This window comes from Falco punctatus (assembly GCF_963210335.1).
Source record: "Falco punctatus genome assembly, chromosome: 1".
In the NCBI taxonomy this organism is placed as follows: Eukaryota; Metazoa; Chordata; class Aves; order Falconiformes; family Falconidae; genus Falco; species Falco punctatus.
Window position 1 is genome coordinate 5,978,017 of NC_137580.1, and position 25,789 is coordinate 6,003,805.

At 39.4% G+C, this 25,789-nt stretch overlaps 1 protein-coding gene across 1 annotated transcript in view; it reads right to left on the reverse strand.

The window, feature by feature from the left end:
• Positions 1 to 3,569: 3,569 nt before the first annotated feature.
• The window catches only part of ANKRD50 (ankyrin repeat domain containing 50), a 121,784-nt gene continuing 99,564 nt past the window's right edge, over positions 3,570 to 25,789 (reverse strand). Inside the window, exons 3-5 of the mRNA XM_080373768.1 lie at positions 21,075 to 21,304; positions 8,924 to 12,471; positions 3,570 to 6,576 (exon numbers count right to left, since the gene is read on the reverse strand). Coding sequence (XP_080229894.1) covers positions 8,927 to 12,471; positions 21,075 to 21,304 — 3,775 coding nt within the window. The 3' untranslated portion in view covers positions 3,570 to 6,576; positions 8,924 to 8,926. The remainder of the gene's footprint in view (positions 6,577 to 8,923; positions 12,472 to 21,074; positions 21,305 to 25,789) is intronic.

Genomic DNA, 25,789 nt, shown 5'->3' on the forward strand with positions numbered 1-25,789 from the left:
TGCCTGGACTGTTTTGTACTTGGGGAAAACACAATGGTAAACTGAATAGCCAGTATAATGGAAGATGACAGAACAAATTGTAATAAAGGTCCACTCTGTCATCTATGGATAAAGCTTTGAATTTTAAACAGTCTCCCTATGATGTTGCTTAATATTCGCCAAGACATAGCAAGTACACAACAGCTGTGCTCACAGCCTTAACTAGTAATGAAGAGAATTTTATTATTTACATGGGTTTTTTTGTTTTGTTTTGTTGTGTGGTTTTTTTCTTTTTTTTTTAAATCTCTTTACCCCTAGGAGATGCAGACTGAAAACAAACTATATCAAAGAAGTTAAAGGGAAAAAAACCCCAGTCCAACCCCCCAACAGTTTATTCTGTTTTTTTTCCACAAAACTCCCCTCTCTGGAATCTTGGTATTTTCAGAGGATCAACTTCATCAAGAAATCAGTAATGTCATCAGGAACTGGGAGGTTCCTTTGCTGGCAAGCTCATTTAATAAAGGCACCGAGCATCTTGCAACAGATTCTTTAAAAACTTCCTGCCTTCTCTGGCAGTTCCAGATGAGTCTGCCTTTCTCAATACACATCTGGCAACGTATGTTATCACCACCACTCCAGCAGTAAAAAAAACCCCTAACCCCCACAAACAAACAAACAAGGAAAGTCTTTAACATGGTGAAGTGAAATATTATGAATACCTACTTTAACTTACCGTGGTTTGGCCCTTCCGTTACACCCCTCACCAGCTAACTGGACCACCGCTTTTCTGTATACTCTCTTCTCTTTTGGGAATATTAGCTTTGCATGCAGAAAAAAAAAAAATGTATCAGCTTATGTAAAGGTGCTGTTCCCCCAGAAGGCAGTGTTTATTATTTGTCCTAGATCTGTAATGAACAGAACTTAAGTAGCAATATAACCATATCTTTAAATCAAATCATAATCCAACTGCCAGGCTTTGACTGGAGACACTGCAATAAGTGCCTGTGAGAGCTTTCAAACTTTTTGCATTTTTTTACATGCTCCCCAACCAACTTGTGAATCAAAACCTACTATCCTTAAACCCACTAACTTATTTCTTTGAAACTTTAGTTGTGGTTTTCAGGCTTTTTGATTTGAAAATGCCTAAGGCCCCCTTTTGAATTAAAGTAGTCTGATAACAGGTTTTCTTTTTTTTTTTTTTTCTTTTGTTACCTTTTCATGAAGCTCTTAAAATTCATTCATGAATCATGAGGGTTTTGCAGACCACAGCTGGAAAACCACTGTTTAAGGGGCAGCAGCTTGCCCACATTATGTGAGTCAGACTTCTCATCTTCACTCTGTGACCTATCATCATTTTAAAAAAAAATAAAATTTAAGAATAGTAAACAGACTGCGATGAGGATTTCTGGAACCTGGCCTATTTAACACAGGCCAACAGCAAGTGAAATAGAAGAACTCTGTAGCAGACTAACATGCAATTAAGAACAATTCTGAACAACACATTTGTAGACTTGGAAGCTAAAGATTTCAGTCTCCTCAAACAGGCTAGTCAACCGAGCTGCATACTGCTTCTTTGTAAAACCGTTTCCTCCAAAAAGTTTCTCAGGCAGAATTTATTTTTCTCCCCAAAACCAGCAGATTGTTTCTGAATAAACACAGTTATTCAGCAAAGATCGACTTTTACTTGAAATGGCCATCGACCCGATACACCCAGCAGCACAGGGTCGCCTGCCCTCCGCCTAGAGCCGCGATGCCCTCCCGCTGGTGGGCTCTTAGTACTTTAGAGAAAGCCTGAATCAGTGCTTCAACTGAAAGAAACCGCTAAACCAGAGATAACTGCTTTAAACCTTCCATATTCCAAGAAGTGGCAAGTATTTTTCTGATTAGCCCTATCTGGCATAGGTGTTCCCTGCATCATCCTCATCTCCCCGTTTTTCAAGGACACACAAGAGCAACGGCCAAAAATACTGCAGCTCTGGCAGTCCCCTATGCAAACCCTGCAGCAAGCCCAGAAAGCAACTACAGAACAGACAGGGCAGTCCAAGATGAATTAGTGAGGCACAGAGATGAAAAAAGGTCCCAAACCAAACCACAGAGTCCTTTACTATGTTTTTAATCCATCAGAAACGGTCACAGGATGCAAACTAAATTCCTGAAGGTGCATGATTTTATCACAGGAGTCCATTAGAAGTTGTTCAGCTTAAAATCTAACTGCAATTGTAGTTCTTTGATTTGGCTGGTCTAATACAAACTTAGAAGAATAGAAGTGAGAACAGTAGGTCTTTCTGGGACACCAGCAAATTAGATTTTCGTTCTGAAGGTCAATTTATTTATAGTACCTACATATAGATTTGGAGATTTCTTTAATAAAATGATTTGCCAAGTAGATTTCTTAGTCTCATACCCTGTTTCTGTGACCCTTTGTAGCATAAAATGATTAGGATTTAGATCAATGCCAAATTCTCATTGCTGTCTCTCAAAGGGCCTCCAACTGAAAAGCTTTAGGTCACCGTGCCAACCAGTCCCAGCTTTCTTTCAGAAAATTTATGTAATACACAAGTCAAATTGTAATCTCACAGAAGATGTGAAGCATTATTCAACATGATTCTTTATAGTCCATAGAATAAGAGATTAAAAACAGGTGGTGAATAATTTTATTTGAATATTATTACAGTGATTATCTGAAGAAAATTAATTTGTCTCTGGAATGTAATGCTACTTTCTCAAAGATTAATTCAGTGAAAATGATTTTTTGCCTCAATGAAAAATAGCCACTGAACTAATGTATCTCATACTTTGTTATTTCAGACATAAAGAACTGCACAAAAGAGGGTAAATAATTATTGTGACAAACCACAGAAATATACAGAAAACAAGTTAACAGTTACCAACAATTCTGTTTGTCATTCTCCTAATCTTGGAAATCAGTTGACCCATGAGCACCAACAGCTGGAAGCAGCGTGAACCAGAACACATGGAGCTAAACCTGAACCATCATCTGCAGAAGGCACAGCCAAACTCTTCCTTCACACTCAACAACCCTCTGCGGAGAAATCATGATGGGCGTATAATTGTCAAAAAGATTATACCAAACGGACTTTAACTTCTCTCCCCCCCCCCCCCCCCCCCTTTTTTTTTTTTAATAACAAGTTCAAGAAAAATGAGGAGCCATTATCACTAAGTGAGATTTTGCTTAAACTGAAAATACTAGAGGAACACTGGAGGAACACTGATCAAAGAGATCATTACCAAATGCCATTTGAAGTGGTAAAGAACTCAGAGTGACTGAAATATTGAATTTATTGCCCCCCTTGGTATATACAGTATATAACGGTAATTTTAAACAAAACATGCAGCACATTTTCTCCTGCAAATGCTCAGTATTGACTCAGATTAATGCGAAAAAGGTCAGCTGAGTGATAAGCAGGGTCATAAGAATTAACACTGGGATCTGAATTTTGATAGCCTATACTACCTACTGGACACACACGTCATGTTTCATTAAGTACTACACAAATGTTAATCAAGTTTAATAACCTTTTCCTGAGATGTCCCAGGAAATGAGGTAGTAAAATTAAAACAGTTAGATGTCTGCTGAAAAGCAAATATATTTATTATGCACTTTCATATACACAGGGATTTTCGCTTAATATAATACAAGGAATAAAATAAAAATTTTACAATGTGAAATTCATTCAATGTACATTAAAAGCTATTTACAACCCACTCCAGGAAAAACAGTCTATCTGCAAACCAAGTTAACTGAGGAGTTCAGATGGGGAATATTAAGCATAACAGACATTTGCATAGCAGGGTAACTGATGAGAGAAAATACCTTTTTATTTTTAAATAAATGGTAATGTTTTCAATACTTATCACAGAGAAGACAAAAATTCATCATTTGTGCCTCTGTATCTCTTAACGCATTTTGCTTCCGTACGGTTTTTCCACATGCATACACTATCGATATCTGTGTGTCCACAAAACAGTCTTTTTCCCTACCTCTCCCATCAAGAATTTTAGACGTCTTGTGGAAGTAACCTTGGAAGGACCAGCGAAATGGGATGAAAAGAAACAGGATCCGTGTTTTATTCAGGATTTTTAGGTTGCGAGAACTGTTACATTACCAGAAGAAACCGTGCTGAGTCACAGCTATGCAACTCTGTTCACCTCACTTACTTGTACAGATGGGAAAGAGCAGAGCAGAACAGAGCGAACACCAGGGGAACAGCACCTTTTCTTTGCACGCAAACCCCTCACAAATGATGACACTAAAAATCACACGCAACAGCAATGCAGAGTTACACAGACCTGCGGAAGTAGACGTTTTAAAGCAATTCACGCTCTGTTCCGAAATGATATTCAAAATCTGTAAGAATTTTCATTCTGAAAACATTTTCAACAGGTCTACTTTCTGCTGATTTGTATACAAGGTTTCCCCAGCAACTGTTTTGAATGTAAATATTATTCACATGAAAACCATCAGGCTATCTATAAGTTGTGGCCCCTTGTGAAACTGGCCATATTTTTACGTCCTCTGTCCACAAGGTGCAATTAATAACAACACAATAAAATTAAATAAATATAATCCCAATGACAGTCAAGTTCAGTAGAAAAATGTCAGCATTCAGGGATCCCTTTCTACAAAACAAAACATACATCTAATAACTAAGAAGAGTTGTATTCTTGCACAGTATTGCAAATGTACTATACTTGAGGTTCAAAACAAGTTTGCTGAGAACATTTTGGTACTTTTCTCTTTACCAAGCCACTAACCCTCTTAAGGCCATTCTGCCAGACTCCTGTTATGTTTATTTTATAATTGTCCCACGGGGACAAGAAATTCAATACATGAAACATTCAGAATAATCAATATTGCCGTGTGTCAACTTTTAACATCTAATTTTACTATATGCTGAACGCCTGACTATAAAAAATTCTTTTTACATTTAGTAACAAGCAAATAAGAATGGAGGTGCAAGATATTAAAAAAAAAATGTTCTGATGATTGTTGATCATAGTAACAAGACACGGAGCCCTTTAGTGCCTCAGAATATGCACTACATATACATCCAGGGGCCATTTATCGAAGTTTAAGGATAGCCATACATCTAATTAATCCTCTATGAAAAATAACCTCAGCTTTCTATCATCTTATTTCTGGAATGATCAGAATTAGAGTATGAAAAAGGCGAAACCCAAGCCTTTAGAAGAAATACTCACATACAAAAATAGGCTTATTTTCTAAAGAGCAAGGCTGTGTAATGGTGAATAGTAGAATATAGCTTGCATTTGTAGGAGAAAATAACCCACTTGTTTCATTTTATCACACACAGAGCTGTGCAAGTAAGATGTGCACATTCAAAGGAAAAATTCATACTGTTCACTTTCACAACAATGGCCTTGATTTTGCCCTCTTTCAGATAAGTGAAATTCTTCTGCTGTAAGAGTGGGGAACCAGCTTTCCATTATCTGCACATGGACTACCCTGACTGCCGATCAACCACGCTCCAGGTACAGAGATACTCACGCTGGCTCTACCTAATCAATCTGAAGCAGTAACCACATTCATACAAGTTTGTGCTTTAAAGAGTTATTGTCTCAGAACAGAGCTATCTCAGTGATCTCTGTACTCCCCACACAACGGTATTACGAACCGTTTGCTTTTCCACTGTATTGTCACTGTATATTCTCTCGGCCTCATTAACAGAGTTGTCTGTATTTTCCACGGTTCGTTTTACTGACATTCTTAATACAGTCCTTTACCTTGGAAAAAAGAAAGAGCTGTTTCTAATGTATAAAGATATACATGAAAGCAGGATCAGACGTTTTACTTTAGCACCTAAAACATACCCATATTCAGTTACCTCATTGCCATAACAATAACAGAGGCTATGTAAGATCAAGTGTCCTCTTGCTTTCAGCGGTCACAGTCTGCCATCCAGATTTGGTGCTGTAGTTAGTACCAGATAGTGGATTTTGCCTCTTTAGAATCCCAAAGACACTGTAGATGCTTGCAGTCTGACTCCTTCGCTACCACTGAACAGCCATAACACAGACAGAACACACAAGTACAGTATTTATAAAATACTGTTACAAGACTTGTATTTCTGGAGAGAACTTCTTGAAGTACACAGGGAACTGACCATACATTACAACAATGCAAATGTGACAAACTGCTTATTTTCTCTAGCCACAGGAAAATAAATACAAAAAGCACCGCTTTTCCATACGTAGTTCACTGTGGCACATGCACCTCTACCAAGCATTCTGGAATAGGAAGTCAGAATTCCTCGTTCTTACCATTTTCAGCTGTTGCCCAAGAAATACAGCACATAACTTTCTGCAATTAAAAAAAGTGCTCATTCTGTGTATTAAATACAAAGTACACAAAATAAATTTTTGAAGCACAGAGGGTTATACTGAGAAGGCAGCCTGAAAATGTAGGCACGTTACAGTAATTAAGGTAACTGTACTGGGGTAATCACATTCTTGAATTTCGAGGTGGACTAAACAAGCATTGTATGCTTTCATCCCAGCCAGCAGATAAATCATTCGGAGCAGAAGCGCTTCTGTTCATAGCATCATGGAATTGGCCTAGAAGTACAAAATGAAAACATTAAGTTTTTGAAACGCTCCATAATACGAACAGCGTTGTCAGAAAGCAAGCTGTATAATTTTCTAATTGAAGTTAAAAGCGCACAACAACATACCAAAACCAAGTATTTCCTTCCTAACTCAAATCCCATGACTGATTCCCTGTGCTCTCTACCATCCAAAGCAGCTACAAGGTCCCCACCACAGGAGAGCTTCTTGAACAGAGCTCAGGAGCAGCAGCCAGGGAAGGAAAGCCGTTCCTCAGGTGCTCTGGTAGAGTACTTCCAATGAGATTCTCCACAGGTGACTAACTTACTCACTGGTCAGGGAAACTACAGTTTTTGTGCTCGAGACTTGGCAAAAGAGGAGGTAAATTATAGCCCGCACCAAGCAATTCACAGTCCACACAAAACTGTTTTAAACTTCCATACCTAAAATGAAGGTATGTAAAAATTGTTAAGAGAAAAAAAAAAAGGAACCATTTAGTTATCCATCACCTCATATGCTGAGCCACTTGCATAACCAAGTACTTCACAGAAACCCCCTGAATTTTCAAGAAAGCACTATTTGTTCCAGATAAAGCAAAAGCCAATTTGAGTTTTAAAATTATGTGTAGAACGTTCATATTTTTTTACACGCTTTTTTTATATTTTAAAATCAACAAAGATGGAAAATTCATCAGACCTGGCCTTTTAACGGCAAGTCGGGTCAAATCATTATGTCCTAGGTCAGAACCACACAATTTATTTACAATAAAGTGTAACACGAAAGCAAGTAATGAACATCAGGCACAGGCACATGAAAGTTAGGTAATACAGTTCTTAATTACACATTTTAATATGTTTTACGGAGGCAGGAAAAAAAATCACAAATTTAAATCCTGTTTGGACATGATGCAGAACTGTGGGAATCTGAAGCCCTTTTGACTTTAATGAATATTTAGGGTCCATTCTCTCTCACCTGCTTATTCCCCTCTACTGTCTGCTCCCGTTGTCCTTCCTCTTCACTTTTGCCTGCCCCTCAGCTCATACGACTCTTTGCTAATATTCACATTTTACAAATGTGCAGGCTCCAGACTATAGCTTTTTGAAACGCTGCATTGTTTCAAATATTTTAATTTAACCAAAATATGAACCTGAAGGAAACATCTTAAGAGTCCTGCATAGTATTCTAATGCTCTGCAATTCACGAGAGACCTCAGCTACATCTAGAGAGATGCATCCCATTATAGTGAAATTCACTTCCAGGACATTTCGGGAAAAAAACCATCTATGTGTTTCTGACAGCTGAAAACCTCCCGTCTGTGGGTTCTACACCACATGCAATTGTCCTAGAAACTGCACCTGCAGTCTTTAACGTCTTGCAGCAGAACTGAATCAGCTAGCAAGAACATTCTTGTTCTAAGGAGCAGCACACTGATCTGTCAAAAAAGCAGCATTTACACAAACAAAAAATGTTTTCAAAAATAAGCAATAAGGGATATGCATACATTTCCTTAAGATGCCGCTTCTCTGAAATTCAAATAGAAAACATATTAATTATTAACACATTCCCAATACCCTAAAAAAGATAAACCTCATCAGAAAGAGGGAGAAAAATAGTTCTATTTCAGCTGACTCACTGACAACTCAGGTCTGGAAAAAACTACATAAAACTCCTTTTTCAGCTTAAAATTCAGTATGGGAGAGAAAATGACCAAACTAAATGAGCTCCACTGATTAGGAACTACAGAACGGTCAGAAAATTGGTACGATAACATAGATTCTAATCTTGCTCTAAGGAATGCCATCTCTTTTATAGGAGGGTTACTCTCTCAGTAACAAAAATATAAAATCAAAGCTTTAGTGCAGTATTTTAACTTTTTAATTTATAGACAATTACGCTACTGAGATTTCACACTTAAAATCCAAATTCGCAAAAGTGGTTGCCTGCAACTTAAAAGAATGTTCAGAAGCTTCCCCAAAAGCAATTTTGTAAATAACGAAATAATTACTGTATATGAAAATATCACATATTAAAATTCCCGGCTGTCCTTATGCTTGAAAAGAGAGTTCCAAATCAAATCTGCATGAAACCTGCTGTTTTAGTTAGTCACATATGATAGACAGGGGGTATGATTTGAGCAATCAGAATTCAACAGAAAATATGACGGTGATCCAATTCCTTTACAGCTGGTGCTTTGAAATGACAGTAAAACAAATACTCGCCAGGTTAGGTTCTTAATATTCATGGTCTTCACCATGAAAGCAATTATGATGCTAAATGGCAACGAAAGGTAATTTTAGCGTATTTAAAATGCACATTATGAAATACATGCGTTTGCTTCCTTTGTGCCTGGATAGGTTACCTTCTATAATGGTGTTTCCTTCTTGTAGTTGAAACTTGGGTCGCTACCTTCAATCTGAAGTTTTAAGGCTTGCTTAAGGCTGAGTTCTGTCTCTGCAGGAGGATAGCCTTCCAGTACTTCCTGATGCCCTCTATCCTGCACCGTTCGTGGGACAGAAACCCTACCGAGAAAAACCTGATTGCTCTGAAGATGGTAATTTGGATTCGTCATAATTCCATTTCTCTTCTTCTGTTCTCCACTCTGTTGGTGAATCAGGAACTGTTGCTGAGATCGACCAACTTCTTGCTGAGCTGGCGGGACCAAAATTTTGCACTGTGGCTCTGCCGGCATTGATTTAAGTGGCACACTTGTCCCAGATTTGGCAATAGGTACTCGTTTATCAAACTGAGTCATTTCATACTCTAACACTTTTGGCTGGGAGGAACTATTTTGTTTTATTTTTTTTCCAGCCGACCCAGATTTGCTGGCGTTGTCCGTTTTCCCCCCTTTGTTAGCTTTAGTCGATTTCAAACTAGGTTTTACTTGGCTCCATTCAAATTCACTACTTGGTGAATTATGATTTTGACCTAGGGAATGAGTCGTGGAAGAAGGAGAAACAATAGACTGCCTACTCCTGCTGCGTGGCAGGGAATGCTGCTGTATTTGCTCTGTGAATGACAGGCTGTGGAAACTATCAATAGGCACCGTCTGAGCCGTTGCAGTCGATGATGTGGTGCGGAGAGAAGAATTTTTGGAACTCTTCAGGGAGTTGTTTGATAAAGATGACTTCTGACGGTCAACCGTAGAATCAGGCGACTCAGAAGGAGAACTGAAGGCATGAGCAGGCCCGTTAGATAAGCCACGCATACTAGGCTGCATATCTCCACCAGTACTCCCTGAACTATTGGACTTCATTGTTAATGACTGCATTTTAGAGGAGACTGACTGTAAGGGTTTTTGCTCCATTGTGTGGACTGGAGATGGAGTGCAACCATTCAGAGTAGATGCACCATATTTTTCCAGTAATTTAATAATCTGAGAGTGTCCATTTTTAGCTGCAACACGCATAGCAGTGCGCCCAAACTGGTCAGCATGATTTGGATCGGCACCATGCTCCAGTAATATCTGGACAACATCAATGTGCCCTTCTTGGGCTGCAATGCAGAGTCCAGTAGCACCTTGATTACACGTATGGTCAACCAGAGCTCCATGCTCAATGAGAAGCTGCACTACCTTCACATGACCTTGCCATGCAGCAGACTGCAAAGCAGATCTCTTCTCGTTATCTGCAGCATTCACATCAGCATGGTATGTTATCAGCACCTGTACCATCTCCAAATGGCCCTGCCAGCAGGAAACATGGAGTGCTGTTCTTCCCTCAGCATCACTTGCTTCTACGTTTGCACCATTTTCTAAAAAATACTCAGCCATTGTAAGCTGGTTTTCTAATGCTAAGATATAAAGTGTTGGCCGGCCATCAGCATCTTTGTAGTTTACATCTGCCCCGTGGCTGAGCAGTAGTTCAACTATATCTCTGTGACCTTCTAAAGCAGCAACCCGGAGAGCGTTTCTCCCATCATAGCCTCTCTGATCAATGTTGGATTTATTTTCCAGTAATATCTGCACACAATCATAGTGACCTTCTTGTGCAGCTAATATGAAAGGTATACGCCCATCATTATCAATTTCATTTGTCCTAGCACCTTGTTCTATCAGAGCTTCACATATCAACCTGTGACCTTCAAAAGCTGCCATATGCAAAGGTGTCCAGCCCGCATCATCTCTATGATTTTCATCTAGCCCCCTGTCCAGCAGAGTCCGTACTACTTCAACATTGCCTTGTGCAGATGCTATGCTCAGAACCGTTCTCCCCTCACTATCAATGCTATCAACAGCTGCACCCCAAAATAGGAGCGTATTCACAACCGAAGCGTGGCCCATGGAGGCTGCTGCCAGAAGCGGTGTACGACCATTGTTGTCTGTGTGATCAACGTCAGCTCCTCCTTCTAGAAGCAGATCAACAACATCTACATGTCCTTCATATGCAGCTACCAGCAGCGGAGTCATGCCATCTTTATCACAATGGTCAACTTCAGCACCACGGTCAATAAGAAGACTAACCACCGAGGCATGTCCCTTACTGGCTGGTACACAAAGGGCAGCGACAGACAGCGCAGTCCTTCCATCCACATCCTCATGGTTCACCTCTGCACCATGATCCAGCAGGTGCTCCACGATCTCTTTATGCCCCATGTATGCAGCTGCAATCAAAGCTGTTCTGCCCTCATTATCAGCTTTATTAACTTCAGCACCATGTTGAAGCAGATTCAACACAATATCTTCATGTCCTCCCCAGGCTGCTGCTCTCAGTGCCGTTCGACTATCAGCGTCTGCACAGTCCACTTTGACTCCAGCATAAAGGAGCGCAGAAACCACCTCCGTGTGCCCACCCCATGCTGCAGATCGCAATGCCGTCCAACCGTCATGATCGGTGTGATTAACGTTAGCCCCACATCCGATCAAACAATTGACAACCTTGGTATGGCCCTGCCGAGCAGCTAAGGTAAGTGCTGTTTGCCCATGAGTATCTTCTATCTCTAAATCTGCTCCCCTTGAAACCAGTAAGTTAACGACATCAAGATTGCCACTGTACGCTGCATTGGCCAAGAGCGTTCTCCCATTGGAATCGCACTGGTTTACCGATGCTCCGTTGTCTAACAAGGTGCGAATGGAATCTTCTCTCTCCAGAGCCTGCCGAACAATGCAAGATGTGCGGTCATCTTCACTGTTGACGTGAGCACCAGCTTTTACCAGCAGCTGCAAGACTTCTTGTTCTTTAGGAATTAGGGTTGACAGAGAGTCTTTGACAGGTGTGCCATTCCATATCATCCATAAAGCCAGCTCTGAAGTCTCTAACTGTAAATTTGAATTAATTAGATGCAATGCAAACTCTTGAGCTTCTAACGGTGTTAAATCCTTTGCTCGGCAAGTGTAACTCATTGCCAGCATTCTGTGTCCCTCTGCTGCGTTACATAGGTATTTCTGCGTACAGTGCTTTACATCTAGCAACCATTCTGCAAAACTGTAATGAAACAAGATTTTGGTATTTCCAAGTCCATCAATAAGGACTTTTGACAGGACATCCAATTTGCGTTGAAAGTCTTCCATCGTCAATGTCATATTTTTGGTCCACACTGCATGATACAATTCCGTTGTGGTTAATGGCCTACAGGCTGCAAGAATTACGTTAAGAATAGGCTGGACCTTTGCAAACTGTTTTCTCACAAAAAGTCTCTGACAGAGCCAAAGGTATAAGCCGTTTAACGTTCCTGGAATATCACGGATCTCTCGTAACATAATAAAATTCTCCACAACTCCATCTAAGACACGTTCCAGATACAAAAAGCAACCACTGCTTTTGATGTGGAGCTGATTCAGCATTTCTGCAGTTTCTTTTGTGAGATGTTGTCTCAGTGCTTCTTCCTGATCTAAACGATGCAGAATATATTGTTGCACATCTTTCACAATATAAGCCTTTCGCAGATCATCCAGACTTATTTTTCGAAAACCTATTAAAAGGGAAGAAAGTTATTATTATTTCTGACCTAGTTTTGCTTAACTCAGTGTTAAAAAAAAAAAAAAAAAAGACAGACATTTCTGGGTAGGGAACACCCATAATAATACATTTTGTGTGTACACATAGTGAATGTAAATGAATAATAATAGCAAAGAACTTTGATAATAGACACATTTTTATCATCATCTACTATATAAGAATAAATGCTACTAATGAAGAAAATTTCCAAGATCACTTTGAATCATGCATTGTGTGTCTACTTTGAATAATACCAAATACTGAAGCAAAACCACTAAAACTGCAACCAAAATAGGATTATTAAGTATTATTAAATTATTAAAGGAATAATCCCTTCTCCAATGTGGTTAACAACGGAATTCCAAATAATTTTCAGCTATTTAGTTTACGATGACTATTAATATAATTATAGAAGATGTTATTCACACCTGGTGCACATGCATGATGAAATGTACATAAATCTCTAACTTGATCATGTTAGTTTCTTTTAAAAAGTTTTACGATACAGGAAAGAAAGACACTCAAAAATAGTTTTAAATTTCTTTACACTCTGTGCACTGAAAATTACCTAATTTTTTCAAATAAGGACTGAGTTTCAGATAAATACGCTGGTTCTTTGGTAGGTGACTCATTGTATAAGGAAACAGGTTTTCTCACAGTCATATGATCTCATTGTTTTTGCAATCCGTTTACTCTTTAGAGGAAAAAAGGAAATTATTTCATACATGCATACCATGTACATCTCCCTACACATGCACACGTATGCACCCTTCTGCCCAAACCAAAGAAAACTGTTCTTCACATGTGCTAAGAAGTCCCTAGGGCAACCTTGGTGGCCGTAAGGCTCTGAAGAATGAGGTGGAACGAAGATCTAGTTGTATGGACTACAGGGCTATCTCTGTCATTAAAGACATTTGCTTTGGTAGTGCCAAGTTAAGCATGTGACGAAGACCTACCCTTTTTGATTAATGACATATTACGTGTTACATTGTTGGAACACTACTTTTCTGGAAGCTATGGGAAAACCGCAGAGGTCACAGGCACAGCAGCTTAAACTACCGTGTTTTAGGCCAGAGCTGTACCTCCCTTCTCCAGGGACAGGCTGTAATCTCTTCCTCCAGTGTAGCAGACCGCACACATTTCCTTACAGTCAGCTCAGCTAGTCATAAAAACCCCAACTTTGCTTTTCAAACCAATGCAGTTCCTAGCCTCCAAATTGTACTGCAGGAAAAGCAACCACAGAGCAGCGCATTCAATGCAATTTTGGTCCCATCTCCACGAAACAATTTGAATTCAGATCCTGAAGAATGTTACTTTCAGATCTAGTTTTTTATTGTCTTTAAACATTCTGTGGATCGAGCTGCTCAGTCTGGGAACTCGTTCTGACTGACAATTCAGCCTGATAAGAACACTGAATTTTTTGTTCCCGGGTATCTTCAGCAGAGGTTCTGAATGTCACATTACGGTCACTCTGTTAACTGTGTAGTCTACACGAGCACTGTACAAACACAACAGATTAGGACTGAGAGGCAAACTATGGCAGTGTTACTACAGTATTTCTGCTTCCCTTATTCATTATGGTAGCATTACAAATCTAACAAGATTAAATCAATAGAATATTTAAAACAAAATCATACTTCTCCCCAGAATAAAATCACTGAACAGGACACTTTCGCGCAGTCACTTCTCAGGCTAAGACTACACTAATAAGATTGTCTAATTGAAGATTTTTGAATGAGAAGGCCAGGAGGCAGAAATTAATTATTTGAGGGGGATCTTTCTTCATTCTGCAGAGGCATTTTTTTTCTCTCAAGAGAATCACTGTAATTTATCACAACTTCAAGTATTGTCCTAACCTGACCTGCAGAATGGCATAATTAATTGATTAACTATGCATTTGATTAAAATATTGTGTATGTAACTTTGTAGAGCCCTTAATTTTCACAAATAAGCCAAATAAGAAACCCTTTTGAGTAAGAACAGACAGTGCCCTGCGATTCTGCAGATCCCAAGTTTCCACTTCAAGAGAAAAACTGTTTCTAGGTTATGATCCTTCAGAAGATCCAGAAGTGAAAACAGAGGAGTAAAACCCAGGGCATCGCTTGGTGCGTGCATTCCCAGTCGCATGCATACACAGAGCTGTAAATAGACACAAGTGTCCCTTTGGTTGTCTCATGTGCAGGGAACAGCTCTGTTTTGCTCGATTCAGAGCAAATGCAACCACTACATTCGCTCACCTTCCAGTTCTTTGAACCTCTCTGCTTCTCCCAGTAAAGATTTGTATCTCTCACTTGGCTGGACAGGTAGAGAGCTCTGCAAACGCCTTCTCAATGTGTTTAGTACTAATTGACTCTGCTCACACCACCTCCAACCTCACACTAACTGCATGCCCACATCCTTCCTTCTGATATGTTATTTTTACATCACTCAAGTGTTTTTTTAGTAGTTGATTCCCCACACACACAACAAGAAAACCCCCGACTGACTCGCATGACAGCAAGTCTGAGATTTCAGCTGATGTTCAGTGCTGCCTAATGACTACACCTCCCTTGACTCCCAGCCTTCACATGAAAACCTGCAGAGTGATAACTGTTTGTCTCAGTCCCTGTCTATGTTTTTCAAAAGCAAAAGTCTTGCTTATCTTGCAGTGTTCTTCAAATGCTATTTTTCATTTTGCTTCCCAAGATGGGTGGGAAAGTGAACAAAACCATTTCAGATGTGATAAAAAAAAAACCCCAAGCCCTCAAAAAAAAAGTAAAAAGGGAAGGGTTTGTGTGTTTGTTGTTAGGTTTTTCCCCTTTAAATGAGGCTGTATCATTACTTTGTTCCATGTTAGGGTTAAAAATACAGCCTGCTCTGTACTTACCTGAGACATACCAAATATCAAAACACCTCAGCCAAGCAAATACATTTCAGAAGACTTCAGAGCAGTAAACACTCCAGAAGTCAGTAACTCAAACAAATTGATTGGTTGTATGTTCAGAAGCTGTATATTCACAGAAGCTAAAAACTGCTTCTTTTCTTTTGCAAATTTCCAAATATCCCTTGATAATGAGATCCTATATATTATATTTGAAGACAAGTTTGTATAGCAAGAAGCATACTACACTCATACAGATCTTTGCACATCCCAGGGATGATATGCTCTTTAAGTGCTGAGATTAACAACTGGCCATTGTAACAGACTTTTGAACAGAAACAGGTTGTTAATTTTAACCACTGCACGCTATACTATAATAAGCAAATAATTCAAAAAAGGCCACATAGATAGAATTATTTATATTTTTTTAATTCTCAAATTCTCATTGCTAGCTTGAAGCAGGAAAACAAAGCCATGGGTTTTTTTCCCAAACCTCTATCTAAATGAGGTCATTTTACATTTCCAAACAAAGATCCTGCAAACTTGCTTTTCAACCCTACCAGATACAATAAGTCACTTTCATGGACAAGCAGCACCAAAACATTAAGAGAAAGCTCATTTTGTTTCAGATGCATTCCCATGAACTACTTAAGCTCAGCAAAACAGGAGTGCAGCAGACAGAAGTTGCAGTCCCACGACCCTGCTTTTTGCATTGTTAAAATTTTTCTTATAACACATCACTTTCAACCCAATGGGAGCTCCAATATGGATTTTCCTGATTTATTAAATTCCTGGCAGTTCTGTAAACAAATCAGTTCCAAATGTATTTCTTGGCAAGATATAAGGTCATTCAAAGGGAAAAAAAAGTATCTTGGCTACATAAAGACTTCCACAGTATGTCAACCTTTTCAAACTTTAATAATAACAAATAAGCTATTAACTAGCAGGTTCCCGTAAATACTTAAAAATATCCTTCTACTTTCATACCTTTAAACACATTCACATAAGTATATTACAAAAAAATTTAATACATTTTAATATATTTCATTTAATTGAATTGTTAACTTCAAAGTAATTTAAATGATTACACACATGGCAATGTTCTGGCATTAATAATTTACACTGCTGATCTAAGCATATATTTAATTAGGTATTTCTATGGCCGTTTATGCACACTTGCTCAAAAAGAGTAACGTATCCAGCAGAGTAAAATGCACCTGAAAATCCAAGCAGCACACAGCTCTTAGTGCATTTGCAGCATACTAGGCATTACACATTTCACTGCGTCTACCCCAGAAGCTAAGAGCCACTGAGGCTGAAATCTGCTGCTCTCACTTGTCCGTGTCATCGCACAGACGTTTATTTAGTTAGATTTACAGGTAACAGTTGATTTAAAACAATTTAGTCTTTCCTTTTTAATTACAAAGCAGATTAAGTTAAAAATTCCCATACAACCTTTTACTAAGAAATATGAATTTCCATGGGATCATGTTTCCAAAGCGGTAATCAGAAGAAAGCAGTCATGAGAGGAAAGAAAACAGTAATTAAAAACTCCCAGTTTATTTCCCAAACCTTCCAAATATTTTTTTCCAAAACCCAAACCAAAACAACAAATAAACTTTTCCGAAGCTTTAAGATCATAGAAGTAAATTTTACAAGTACATAAATATATAAAAATTACCTTTTACAGTAAAAATTCAATCCCCACAAAGACTTTAAAGCACAATGATATCACCCAACTAAATTCCAACCTACTATGAAAACTCAGAGGACAACTTAGAATTTCTTTTTTAAAGCAATCTCTCTTGGGTGTGGGCTCATGCCGTGTATTTCCTGGAATGGCAGCTAATGAGAAAAGGTTCAGGCAACTGATTTAATTTGGGGATTCAGCAATATGACTACCTCAGTAGCTTCAATTACCAAGCAGGATGAGTTTTCTGGGTTGTGATTTTTACTACATTTCTCTGAAGTTTTCACATTTTCACTTCTTAATTTTCAGAAAGGCTACAAGAAAAAACCCCACAACCTAACCCTCCACATCTTTTCAGACCAGAACCAGCAAACAGCAGAAATACGGAAAAGACCTATGCTCCCAAGATTTCTAATGCGGCATAAATTTGGATAAATATCAGCTCTTAATAATATCTAGCTGTCTGGAATTGCATGATAGAGAAAAGGAAGAGTGAAAAATGAATGACAGATTGCTTGCTTTTGCCTAGGGATTTTAAGAATGGAAATGAAGCTCCCTCTGAGACTAAACTGAACCCTTTCACATCCCGTTTTTGATTCTTCTTACTGTATTTTCCAGTATCTTTCTGGTATCTAACATTAACTTTATGGAAACTGGCTGCCTCAGATGTGACATCTGCATGGGCTTTACCACACTGGTGCACTCATGCCCCACACTTGACATGGAATTCTTTGGATGAAGAATGTCAGTGTTCAATTGAGGGCTATAATCAAGCCAGATGCCACAGATACTTGATTTATACGTGTAGCAAAGAAGAAGAAATTAAGTAAATGCCTATTTAAAAAAGTCTATTTGAACCAATAAATAGAGCATTTGTACATATGCACTTTTGTCTATTTAACTTTATGCTGTTAATGAGAAATTATCTGCTTTTCACTCAAAGGTATATCTACATAAAATACCTTATTTTAAAATGCCTAAAGTTTTTTAAACTAATATGATAGATCTTTAAAAAAGGAATTTAGTTTTGTAAGAACAACAGCTATGCTTTCAAGATTTAGCCTCATTTTCAAAGAAGCATTTTTATTAGCTGATTAGCTCATGCATAAAAAAAAAAATAAATTGTATGTTCTGCACCACTTTCAGATTAGAGGACTTTAGTTATTGAGATACAGAAAGAAAATTTTTCTGACATGATAATACAAAGATTAGAATGACTATGTTTAATGTAGCTGCTTGACTGTCCATACTGGTAGCCAAATGATAGCAAACAATGGCATGGGAGATAATGTGGATAATTATGGGCACAACACAGAATTATTAAATTTAGGGCAAAGGTCCACAATAAAAACAAACAGGCATGATGTGGCAGTTGGTAAAAGCGCACACACAAGAGAAGGCAGGAGGACACACATTATCTGTTCCCCTCCTTTTTTACTCAATTGGCTGGCTTTTGCTCACTGTGGAGGGTGACCGCAGACTCATGCAGGCATCATTTTACATTTGGTTCATATTTTTGAGGTTGTCTCTGCAGCCACAAGAGACAAAACCTTTTTTTTTTTTCCTTTTCTTTTCTTTTTTTTTTTTTTTAAATTAATGAAAGCTGAGAATCTCAGTAAGGGGAAAAAAATCTGAAGCACATTGTGCTACTACAGAATCTGGGAATACAGAAGGTCCCAGAACACAAGCTCCACAAGATGCAGGCACAAATACTCAATTTTCAGAAGTCACCAACAAAAGTGAAGGAACAAAGAGCATCAGAATAAACACCCCTCCTCCTTTTCTCATTCTTACAGTGGTAGGGATGATATATTCACCACTGGCAGTGGCAAGGTGACAGTGGATGAGAAATACTGCACTCTTTCTTCCACATCATCTTCACTATTTTTGGCTAGGGAGATATGCTTGCACAACTGTCATCTGTACTGGACACCCAAAAAAGAGCACTCGGGACCAGGCCACTGCAGCAATCCTGCTCCCAGTCATTATAACACTTTCTGACAAATAGGTTTAGCTCTCATTTCAGCAGATACTTGGAAGAAGTTTTCACTGCATGAAAATTTTAAGTGAAAAATGATACAAACCGATAGTAAACGATATTGGTTCATATGCATTTTATATTGTATTCTAAAATTTTTAACAGAAAAAAAAAATACAGATGGGACACATTTTCCCAAAATAATCCCAAAGGGATTCCAATCTATCCTACCGAGTTTCACTGTAACTGATTTTTTTTTGGTTCCAAATTAAAGAAACACATTTGAAGAAAATGTACAGTGATTATATTATCATTATGGTTGGAAACATTGATTTGCTGGGAGGTCGGAAGTATTAGAAATTCAGTATGATAGTGTCCCAGAGTGCAGTGCACATTAAACACGTTTTATTTCTTCAGTCACGAGTCCAAAAAATACTTATCGTTGATCTTGAATTCTGCCTGCCCACCAATGAAATGGCTTTATAAATTGGCTTGGCGAAGAGTAAATATTCAAATACCACAAAGGAGGAAAAGAGTTTGCCCCATTAGAAGTGTTAATGACAGTCTAGCCTTTTCAGGTTACAACCAGAAAAGAAATCAACATTATCTCAAGTTTTACAACACAAAGTTGCAATGTATCTGAAGTTCACAGAAGCTTCAGCCATGCTCCTCACGTCCTCACTATACCTTTAATGAACTTGAATATTAGCTCTAAACAGGACAGCCAACCATGTATAAAGCAGGCAACCGCCGCATTGGCTGTAACGTCAGTTTTCTGTGAAAAAAGTGGAAACGCCACTTCCTCCAAACAGACCCTAACATTTCTTCTCAGTTTGCATCCAATTATTTCAGGATTCATTCTTTCTTTGCTGTACCTCTTCCACAGCGAAGGTGGGATTATAATATCAGAAGCCAACTTCCTTTATGCTATTCATCAAGTCATTCTCCGTGGAAATGAGAAGTTAACTTATTCAAATTAAATTTACTTTAAAGGCATATCCATTAGTTCTGCTGATTTTTCCCGTCAGGAATTCCATCTGAAAACATACTTAGAAGACAACAGCAATTTTTTAGGACTAGTTTGAAACATTATATGATTCAATGGAAAGGAAATAAAACTGCTCTGAAAAAAAGTTTTGTCTGTTTTTTTGGCAATGACAAAGTATCTAATCAGCCAAGCCTTGACAAAACTATTCCCATATGAATGTCCAAAGGATCCCTGTGAAGCTACCCCAAAGTTTCCCTTAGTTCTCACATACTTTCAAATACCAATCTTCACGTCTGCCACTGATTAATACAGTACTTCATTCCAAAATGCAATTATCCCATTGACCTTTAGCCACTGTGGAAGCAGGCAAGCCTATGGGTCTATGTTCTAATAATCACATTTTTGTCCTAATTGTACCCTTAATACACACAGGCTTTATACATAGGTCTGGAATCCAGTCTAGATATCACCCTTTATTAGGTTTCAGAGAACTTCCAGTAACAATGTCATTATAGTGAAGAAATGCTCTCATGACACAGTAAAGCTTAGATGAAGAAGCTGTAAAGAATTTTTTTACTGTGCAACCTTGGCCAAAAATATTCTCCCAAGAATCTACATCTACACCGTTCCCCTCTCAAGTTGCACCTTCAAAGATTACTCCCTGCTTTCTGAAAATAAGGGGAACGATTTTAATAGGAGATGAAAAAAAAGTATCTTTTGAGGTTGTAAGTAATGGGTGTATGCAGCTGAAATACTTACACATCACCTACACTGTTTCAAAGCTTTTTAAAGCTAGCAAAGCAAGAGAAAACTCAAAGCAGCCATATTCCTTGCAGATGTATTGCAAAGACAGAATTTACCTCTAAAATCCTTGGCTGATTCAAGCTTTCTACAACCTTCAGTAAACTGGAATGTGTGTTATTTAGAACTGTCATTTTTGTGACTGTCATTTTTAGAACGAAGCATGCATCAGTGCTTTCAAGCATCACCAAGGGTCATGTAAGTACTACGTACTTAGTTACAGGCACAGGTGACAAACACCTCCTATGCTCTGTACTCACCTGTAAACATTTTTGTAACAGCTTTACTCTGCTTGCGGGCAGAACACAGAAGGAGCAGCCAGGGAGGGAAGAACTCAAAGTGGCCAGCTAAAAGCTCCGCTATTGTTCCAGATAAACTCGTAGAAGTTTGTTCACCCTCGGAAACGTTACAGCCCTCATCGACTGAATCTATGAGCAGGAAGAGGCTCTGCTGAGGGGGCTTCATTCCCAAGAGAGGGAGTAGAATGCACCTGTAAGGAACATGAAACACAATCAGTCTTTTAAATACACTTAACAATATATTGAGTACTATGTAGTCATTCGAGTTGAAGCTATGATCAAGTTAAGATGCAAAGTTATTTTTTAAACAGTCTAAAGAAGTTTTTTCAATAGCACAGAAAATACTGAGGTAGACTGAACTAACAGTTTGAACAGTCAGTGACGTAATTCCTGCTTAGGCAGTATTACTTTTTAATGAACTTGTAATTTATAACAATTCTTTAAAACAATGTAATGTTGTTCAAGACTCCTTAGAAGATTTAGAAAAATGTTGCTTCACTAAGAAAGAAGCTACCTGGCCTAAAGTTTAAGAACTTCATTACTGTTGCCTCTGCCAAAGCTGCTATTGCTTATCAGAAACCAATAGTAAACAATAGCTGGTCATGAAACAGAAGTCTAAAACACACACAAAATATCAAAGCTTAGAGTTCAAGTCTGAACACCTAACAGTTTTACAAAGAACAGAATTTCTGCCATACCTTCACAAATGAAATGCAAATTAATTTAGTAGCAAACTGAAGCATTTGGTAGTGACTTTGACGTATTAGTTTTTATTTATACTGAAGTTGCCAAGTTCATATTACTGGGAGAGGATTATAGCATGCTGAGGATGCATAGCATCTATACCAATGCACCTGATTGTGCAACTAAAACACTAAAATTTGCACGTATTGTTGCCACCCTTAATGGTACTCCTTTAAAATATATCTAACTCAGCACTTACAAGTATTTTTAAATAGCTACTACGTAACTGTCACGCATCTATCCAGTATTTCCACACTACACTACTATTTTTTGTGAAACTTCATAATGATTTAGGCTCCTAAGTTTCACTGAGTAAATTATCTTTAAACACATTAGCAAGTAAAACTTTGACTTCATAGTAGAAAGATTCAGAAAATGAAACAAGGTGGAAAAAAAAAATGTACCTAACAGTTTACTCTCTTTTGTAGATTTATTATTTACACATGTCCAGGAAGCATGCACATCAGAAGTATTTTTTGGTTTACTCAAGCCAGTAATAATCTTTCTTCATCTGTTTTACCGAACCAATTTTTCTTCAGAAGACTTTGATCAACACATTCTGACCTACCAAGCATTCAAACAGGAATATAGGCAGATGTTGCCTGGAAGAACACAACCCACTTCAGACATGATTCGTAAGCCCTGTTAGTGGAAAGTTTGTTATTTTCTGGTTTTCTGACTGAGAAGAAATGGAAACAGAATGGTGCATGCCCAACAGTAACAGCAGAATCTAGCAGAGCAGACTAGGTGATCTCTTACACTTGGAATAATTTTCCCAAAGGTATAAAGGTATAAAAAGGAAGTACAAAATACTTGTGTTCTGAAAGCACCCCCTTTTATGCACAAGACTACTGAGAATTCTTCGGTACTTCCATAGTTAGCTACTCTTCCAGAAGGTGCCTGAAGTACAACTAAAATCACTGTTCACTAAGCTGGGAAGTTAAGCAGCTACCCATTTACAGAACAGGAAATTAAAGTAGCCATAAGGTTAAAATTACTTTCCTAAGTGATGCCAATCCCACAATGAAAGGAGGCAGTTGGAAATGACCACATTTTCCACCCCTTCCCCCACCAGAATGCTGCCTTGCCCCCTCAGCTATTTATGTCAAGGCATTTTCCCTGCAACATTACTTTTTCTATCAAAACCAATTTTCTTTTCACATAGCCCTCTATAAGAAATCACTTTTTGAGTATGAATGTTACTAGGAATATGAAGAAACGGTAATGGTATCTCAAATTAAAATCTCACTTAAAATCTGTGTGACCCTAATGAAGTGCCTACCAAAATACCTTAGGAGCATCCAACAATGTTCTTGTGTCAGGATTTACCTGTTGGGAATGCCACCAAGAAAAGCTAACTGACAGGTCTCAGAAAAGGGTCTCAAATGATTCTGCTTAATTCCTGCAGTAAGTAGCAGCTGGCTGTAGCAGGTTAAATCAAAAGGTTCACCCTGCCTCCAAACAGGGTTGAAAACAGACATCTAAGGAATAATGTAAGCAGCAGGCAAGCACTAAGCCACATCTTCCCAGAACCCTCAGGGACTGCAGCCAACAGTGCTTCCAGGGATTTTCTGAACCAGGGATTCAGCCTTCGCATTTAATGTCCCTTAACCGACCATGCTTCCACAGGTTTGCCCAAATCTATGAACCGATCTAAGCCTTCGGCACATACAACATCCCACGGCAAGGCCTTCCGCAGCTTAGCTACACACTGCATGAACAAACATCTTCCTTTTGTGGTTTAAAATCCAAAACGTCCCTGTTTAACGTGATACCTTTCAGCTTCTGGACTGGAAGGGATGGTGAGCGATCATGTCATATTCACCCTCTCCATGCCATTTGTAATCTGACTTGTACCACAGCCTCTCTGAGCCACTTCTTTCCAGGCAGAAGTCCTAGCATACTGACAGTTCTTCACAGAAAGCTGTCCTGCAGACCCTTCGTCTCCCTGTGCTTTGCTTCCTTCCACTTCATAATACTTGGATTTCTGAGCTTTAACATAGCTTAAATTCCACTCGGAAAAATACAGGCATGTATACATATGGATATAAGAAAGGAGGCACAATGATTTCTCCCAACTTACAGCAGTATTATTACAAGGGTGACATTGACAAGACTTTGTTAAGACTTTCTCTCAAAGTGCCCGTAGAAACTGTCCGATAACTTCTGTTCTTCCTAGAAATTTTATATCTCTTGAGTTCAGAGTAGATGCCAAGTAACATAATAGTGAAACTTTGTAGAGGCAGTAAGTGCTGTGTTAATTTGCCAGAAGTCATGTTATGTGACAACTGGGGGACGGCCCAGCCAGCATGGGTTCGTGAAAGGCAGGTCCTGCTTGACTAACCTGATGGCTTTTTACAACAAGATGACCCATCTAGTGGATGAGGGAAACAGACTTTAGCAAAGCCTTTGACACAGTTTCCCACAGCATTCTCCTGGAGAAACCAGCTGCTCATGACTTGGATGGGTCTACACCTCTTTGCTGCATAAAAAACTGGCTGGATGCCCAAGCTCAAGGACTGGTGGCAAATGGAGTTACATCCAGTTGGCAGCTGGTCACAAGGGGTGTTCCCCAGGGCTCAGCACTGGTGCCAGTCCTGTTTAACATCATTATCGACAATCTGGATGAAGGGATTGAGTGTACTCTCAGTCAGCTTGCAGACACCACCACGCTGGGGATCTGCTGGAGGGCAGGAAGGCTCTGCAGAGGGGTCCGGACAGGCCGGACCCATGGGCCAAGGCCGACTGCATGAGCTCCAGCAAGGAGAAGTGCCGGGTCCTGCCCTTGGGTCACAACAACCCCCCACAACACTACGGGCTTGGGGCAGAGCGGCTGGAAAGCTGCCTGGTGGGAAAGGGCCTGGGGGTGCTGGTCAACAGCCGGCCGGGCGTGAGCCAGCGGTGTGCCCAGGTGGCCAAGGCGGCCGGCAGCATCCCGGCTTGCATCTGAAATAGCATGGCCAGCAGGAGCAGGGCAGCGCCCGTGCCCCTGTGCCCGGCGCTGGCGAGGCCGCCCCTGGAACCCTGTGGTGGGGTTTGGGCCCCTCGCTGCAGGAGGGACATGGAGGGGCTGGAGCGTGGCCAGAGCCGGGCAGGGGCTGGGGCAGGGGCTGGGGCACAGGGCTGGTGAGGGGCGGCTGAGGGACCTGGGGGGGCTCAGCCTGGAGAGGAGGGGGCTGGGGGGGGGACCCGATCGCTCCCTGCAGCTGCCTGACAGGGGCTGTGGGCAGGGGGGGTCGGTCTCTTCCCCCAGATAACAAGTGACGGGACAAGAGGGGAGGTTTAGGTTGGACATTAGGAAAAAATTCTTGGAACAGGCTTCCCAGGAAGGTGGTGGAACCACCATCCTTGGAAGTATTTAAAGACGTGTACATGTGGCACTTAGGGACATGGTTTAGTGGCTAACTTGGCAGTGCTGGGTTAACAGTTGTACTCAATCTTAAAGGCCTTTTCCAACCTAAATGATTCTATGTTTACCTCCATAATGTGACTTCATAACTCTACATGCTACAGTTTCTTGCTTGCATAGAATTACACAAATCAACACAGAATTATCAATGCCTTAAAGTGCTTCCGTAAACGGTGATTCATCCACAGGCTGTTGTAACAGATTGCCTAATTTGCAGAGTGCCTCTCAAAAGATTAGAAGTTGATTTTCTTTACCTTCTGAAAGGGTAACAGCTTTATCTTTATAACTTCTATATTCAATAGAGGTATAAAAGTGGTTATCATTACAGAAAGTTTCTGAAATTAAAATTTTGTCATTTAAAACAACAAAATTAATTAGTAAAAACACAAAGTCTCTAGAGAAACCAGCACAATTAGGCATTTTAAATGACGGAATTAATTTTAATGGCAATGTAATGTAACAACTACTTTATGCAGAGCTAAGATGTTTTACATGTTCTCTAGCAAATAAGGAGTCCTCAAAA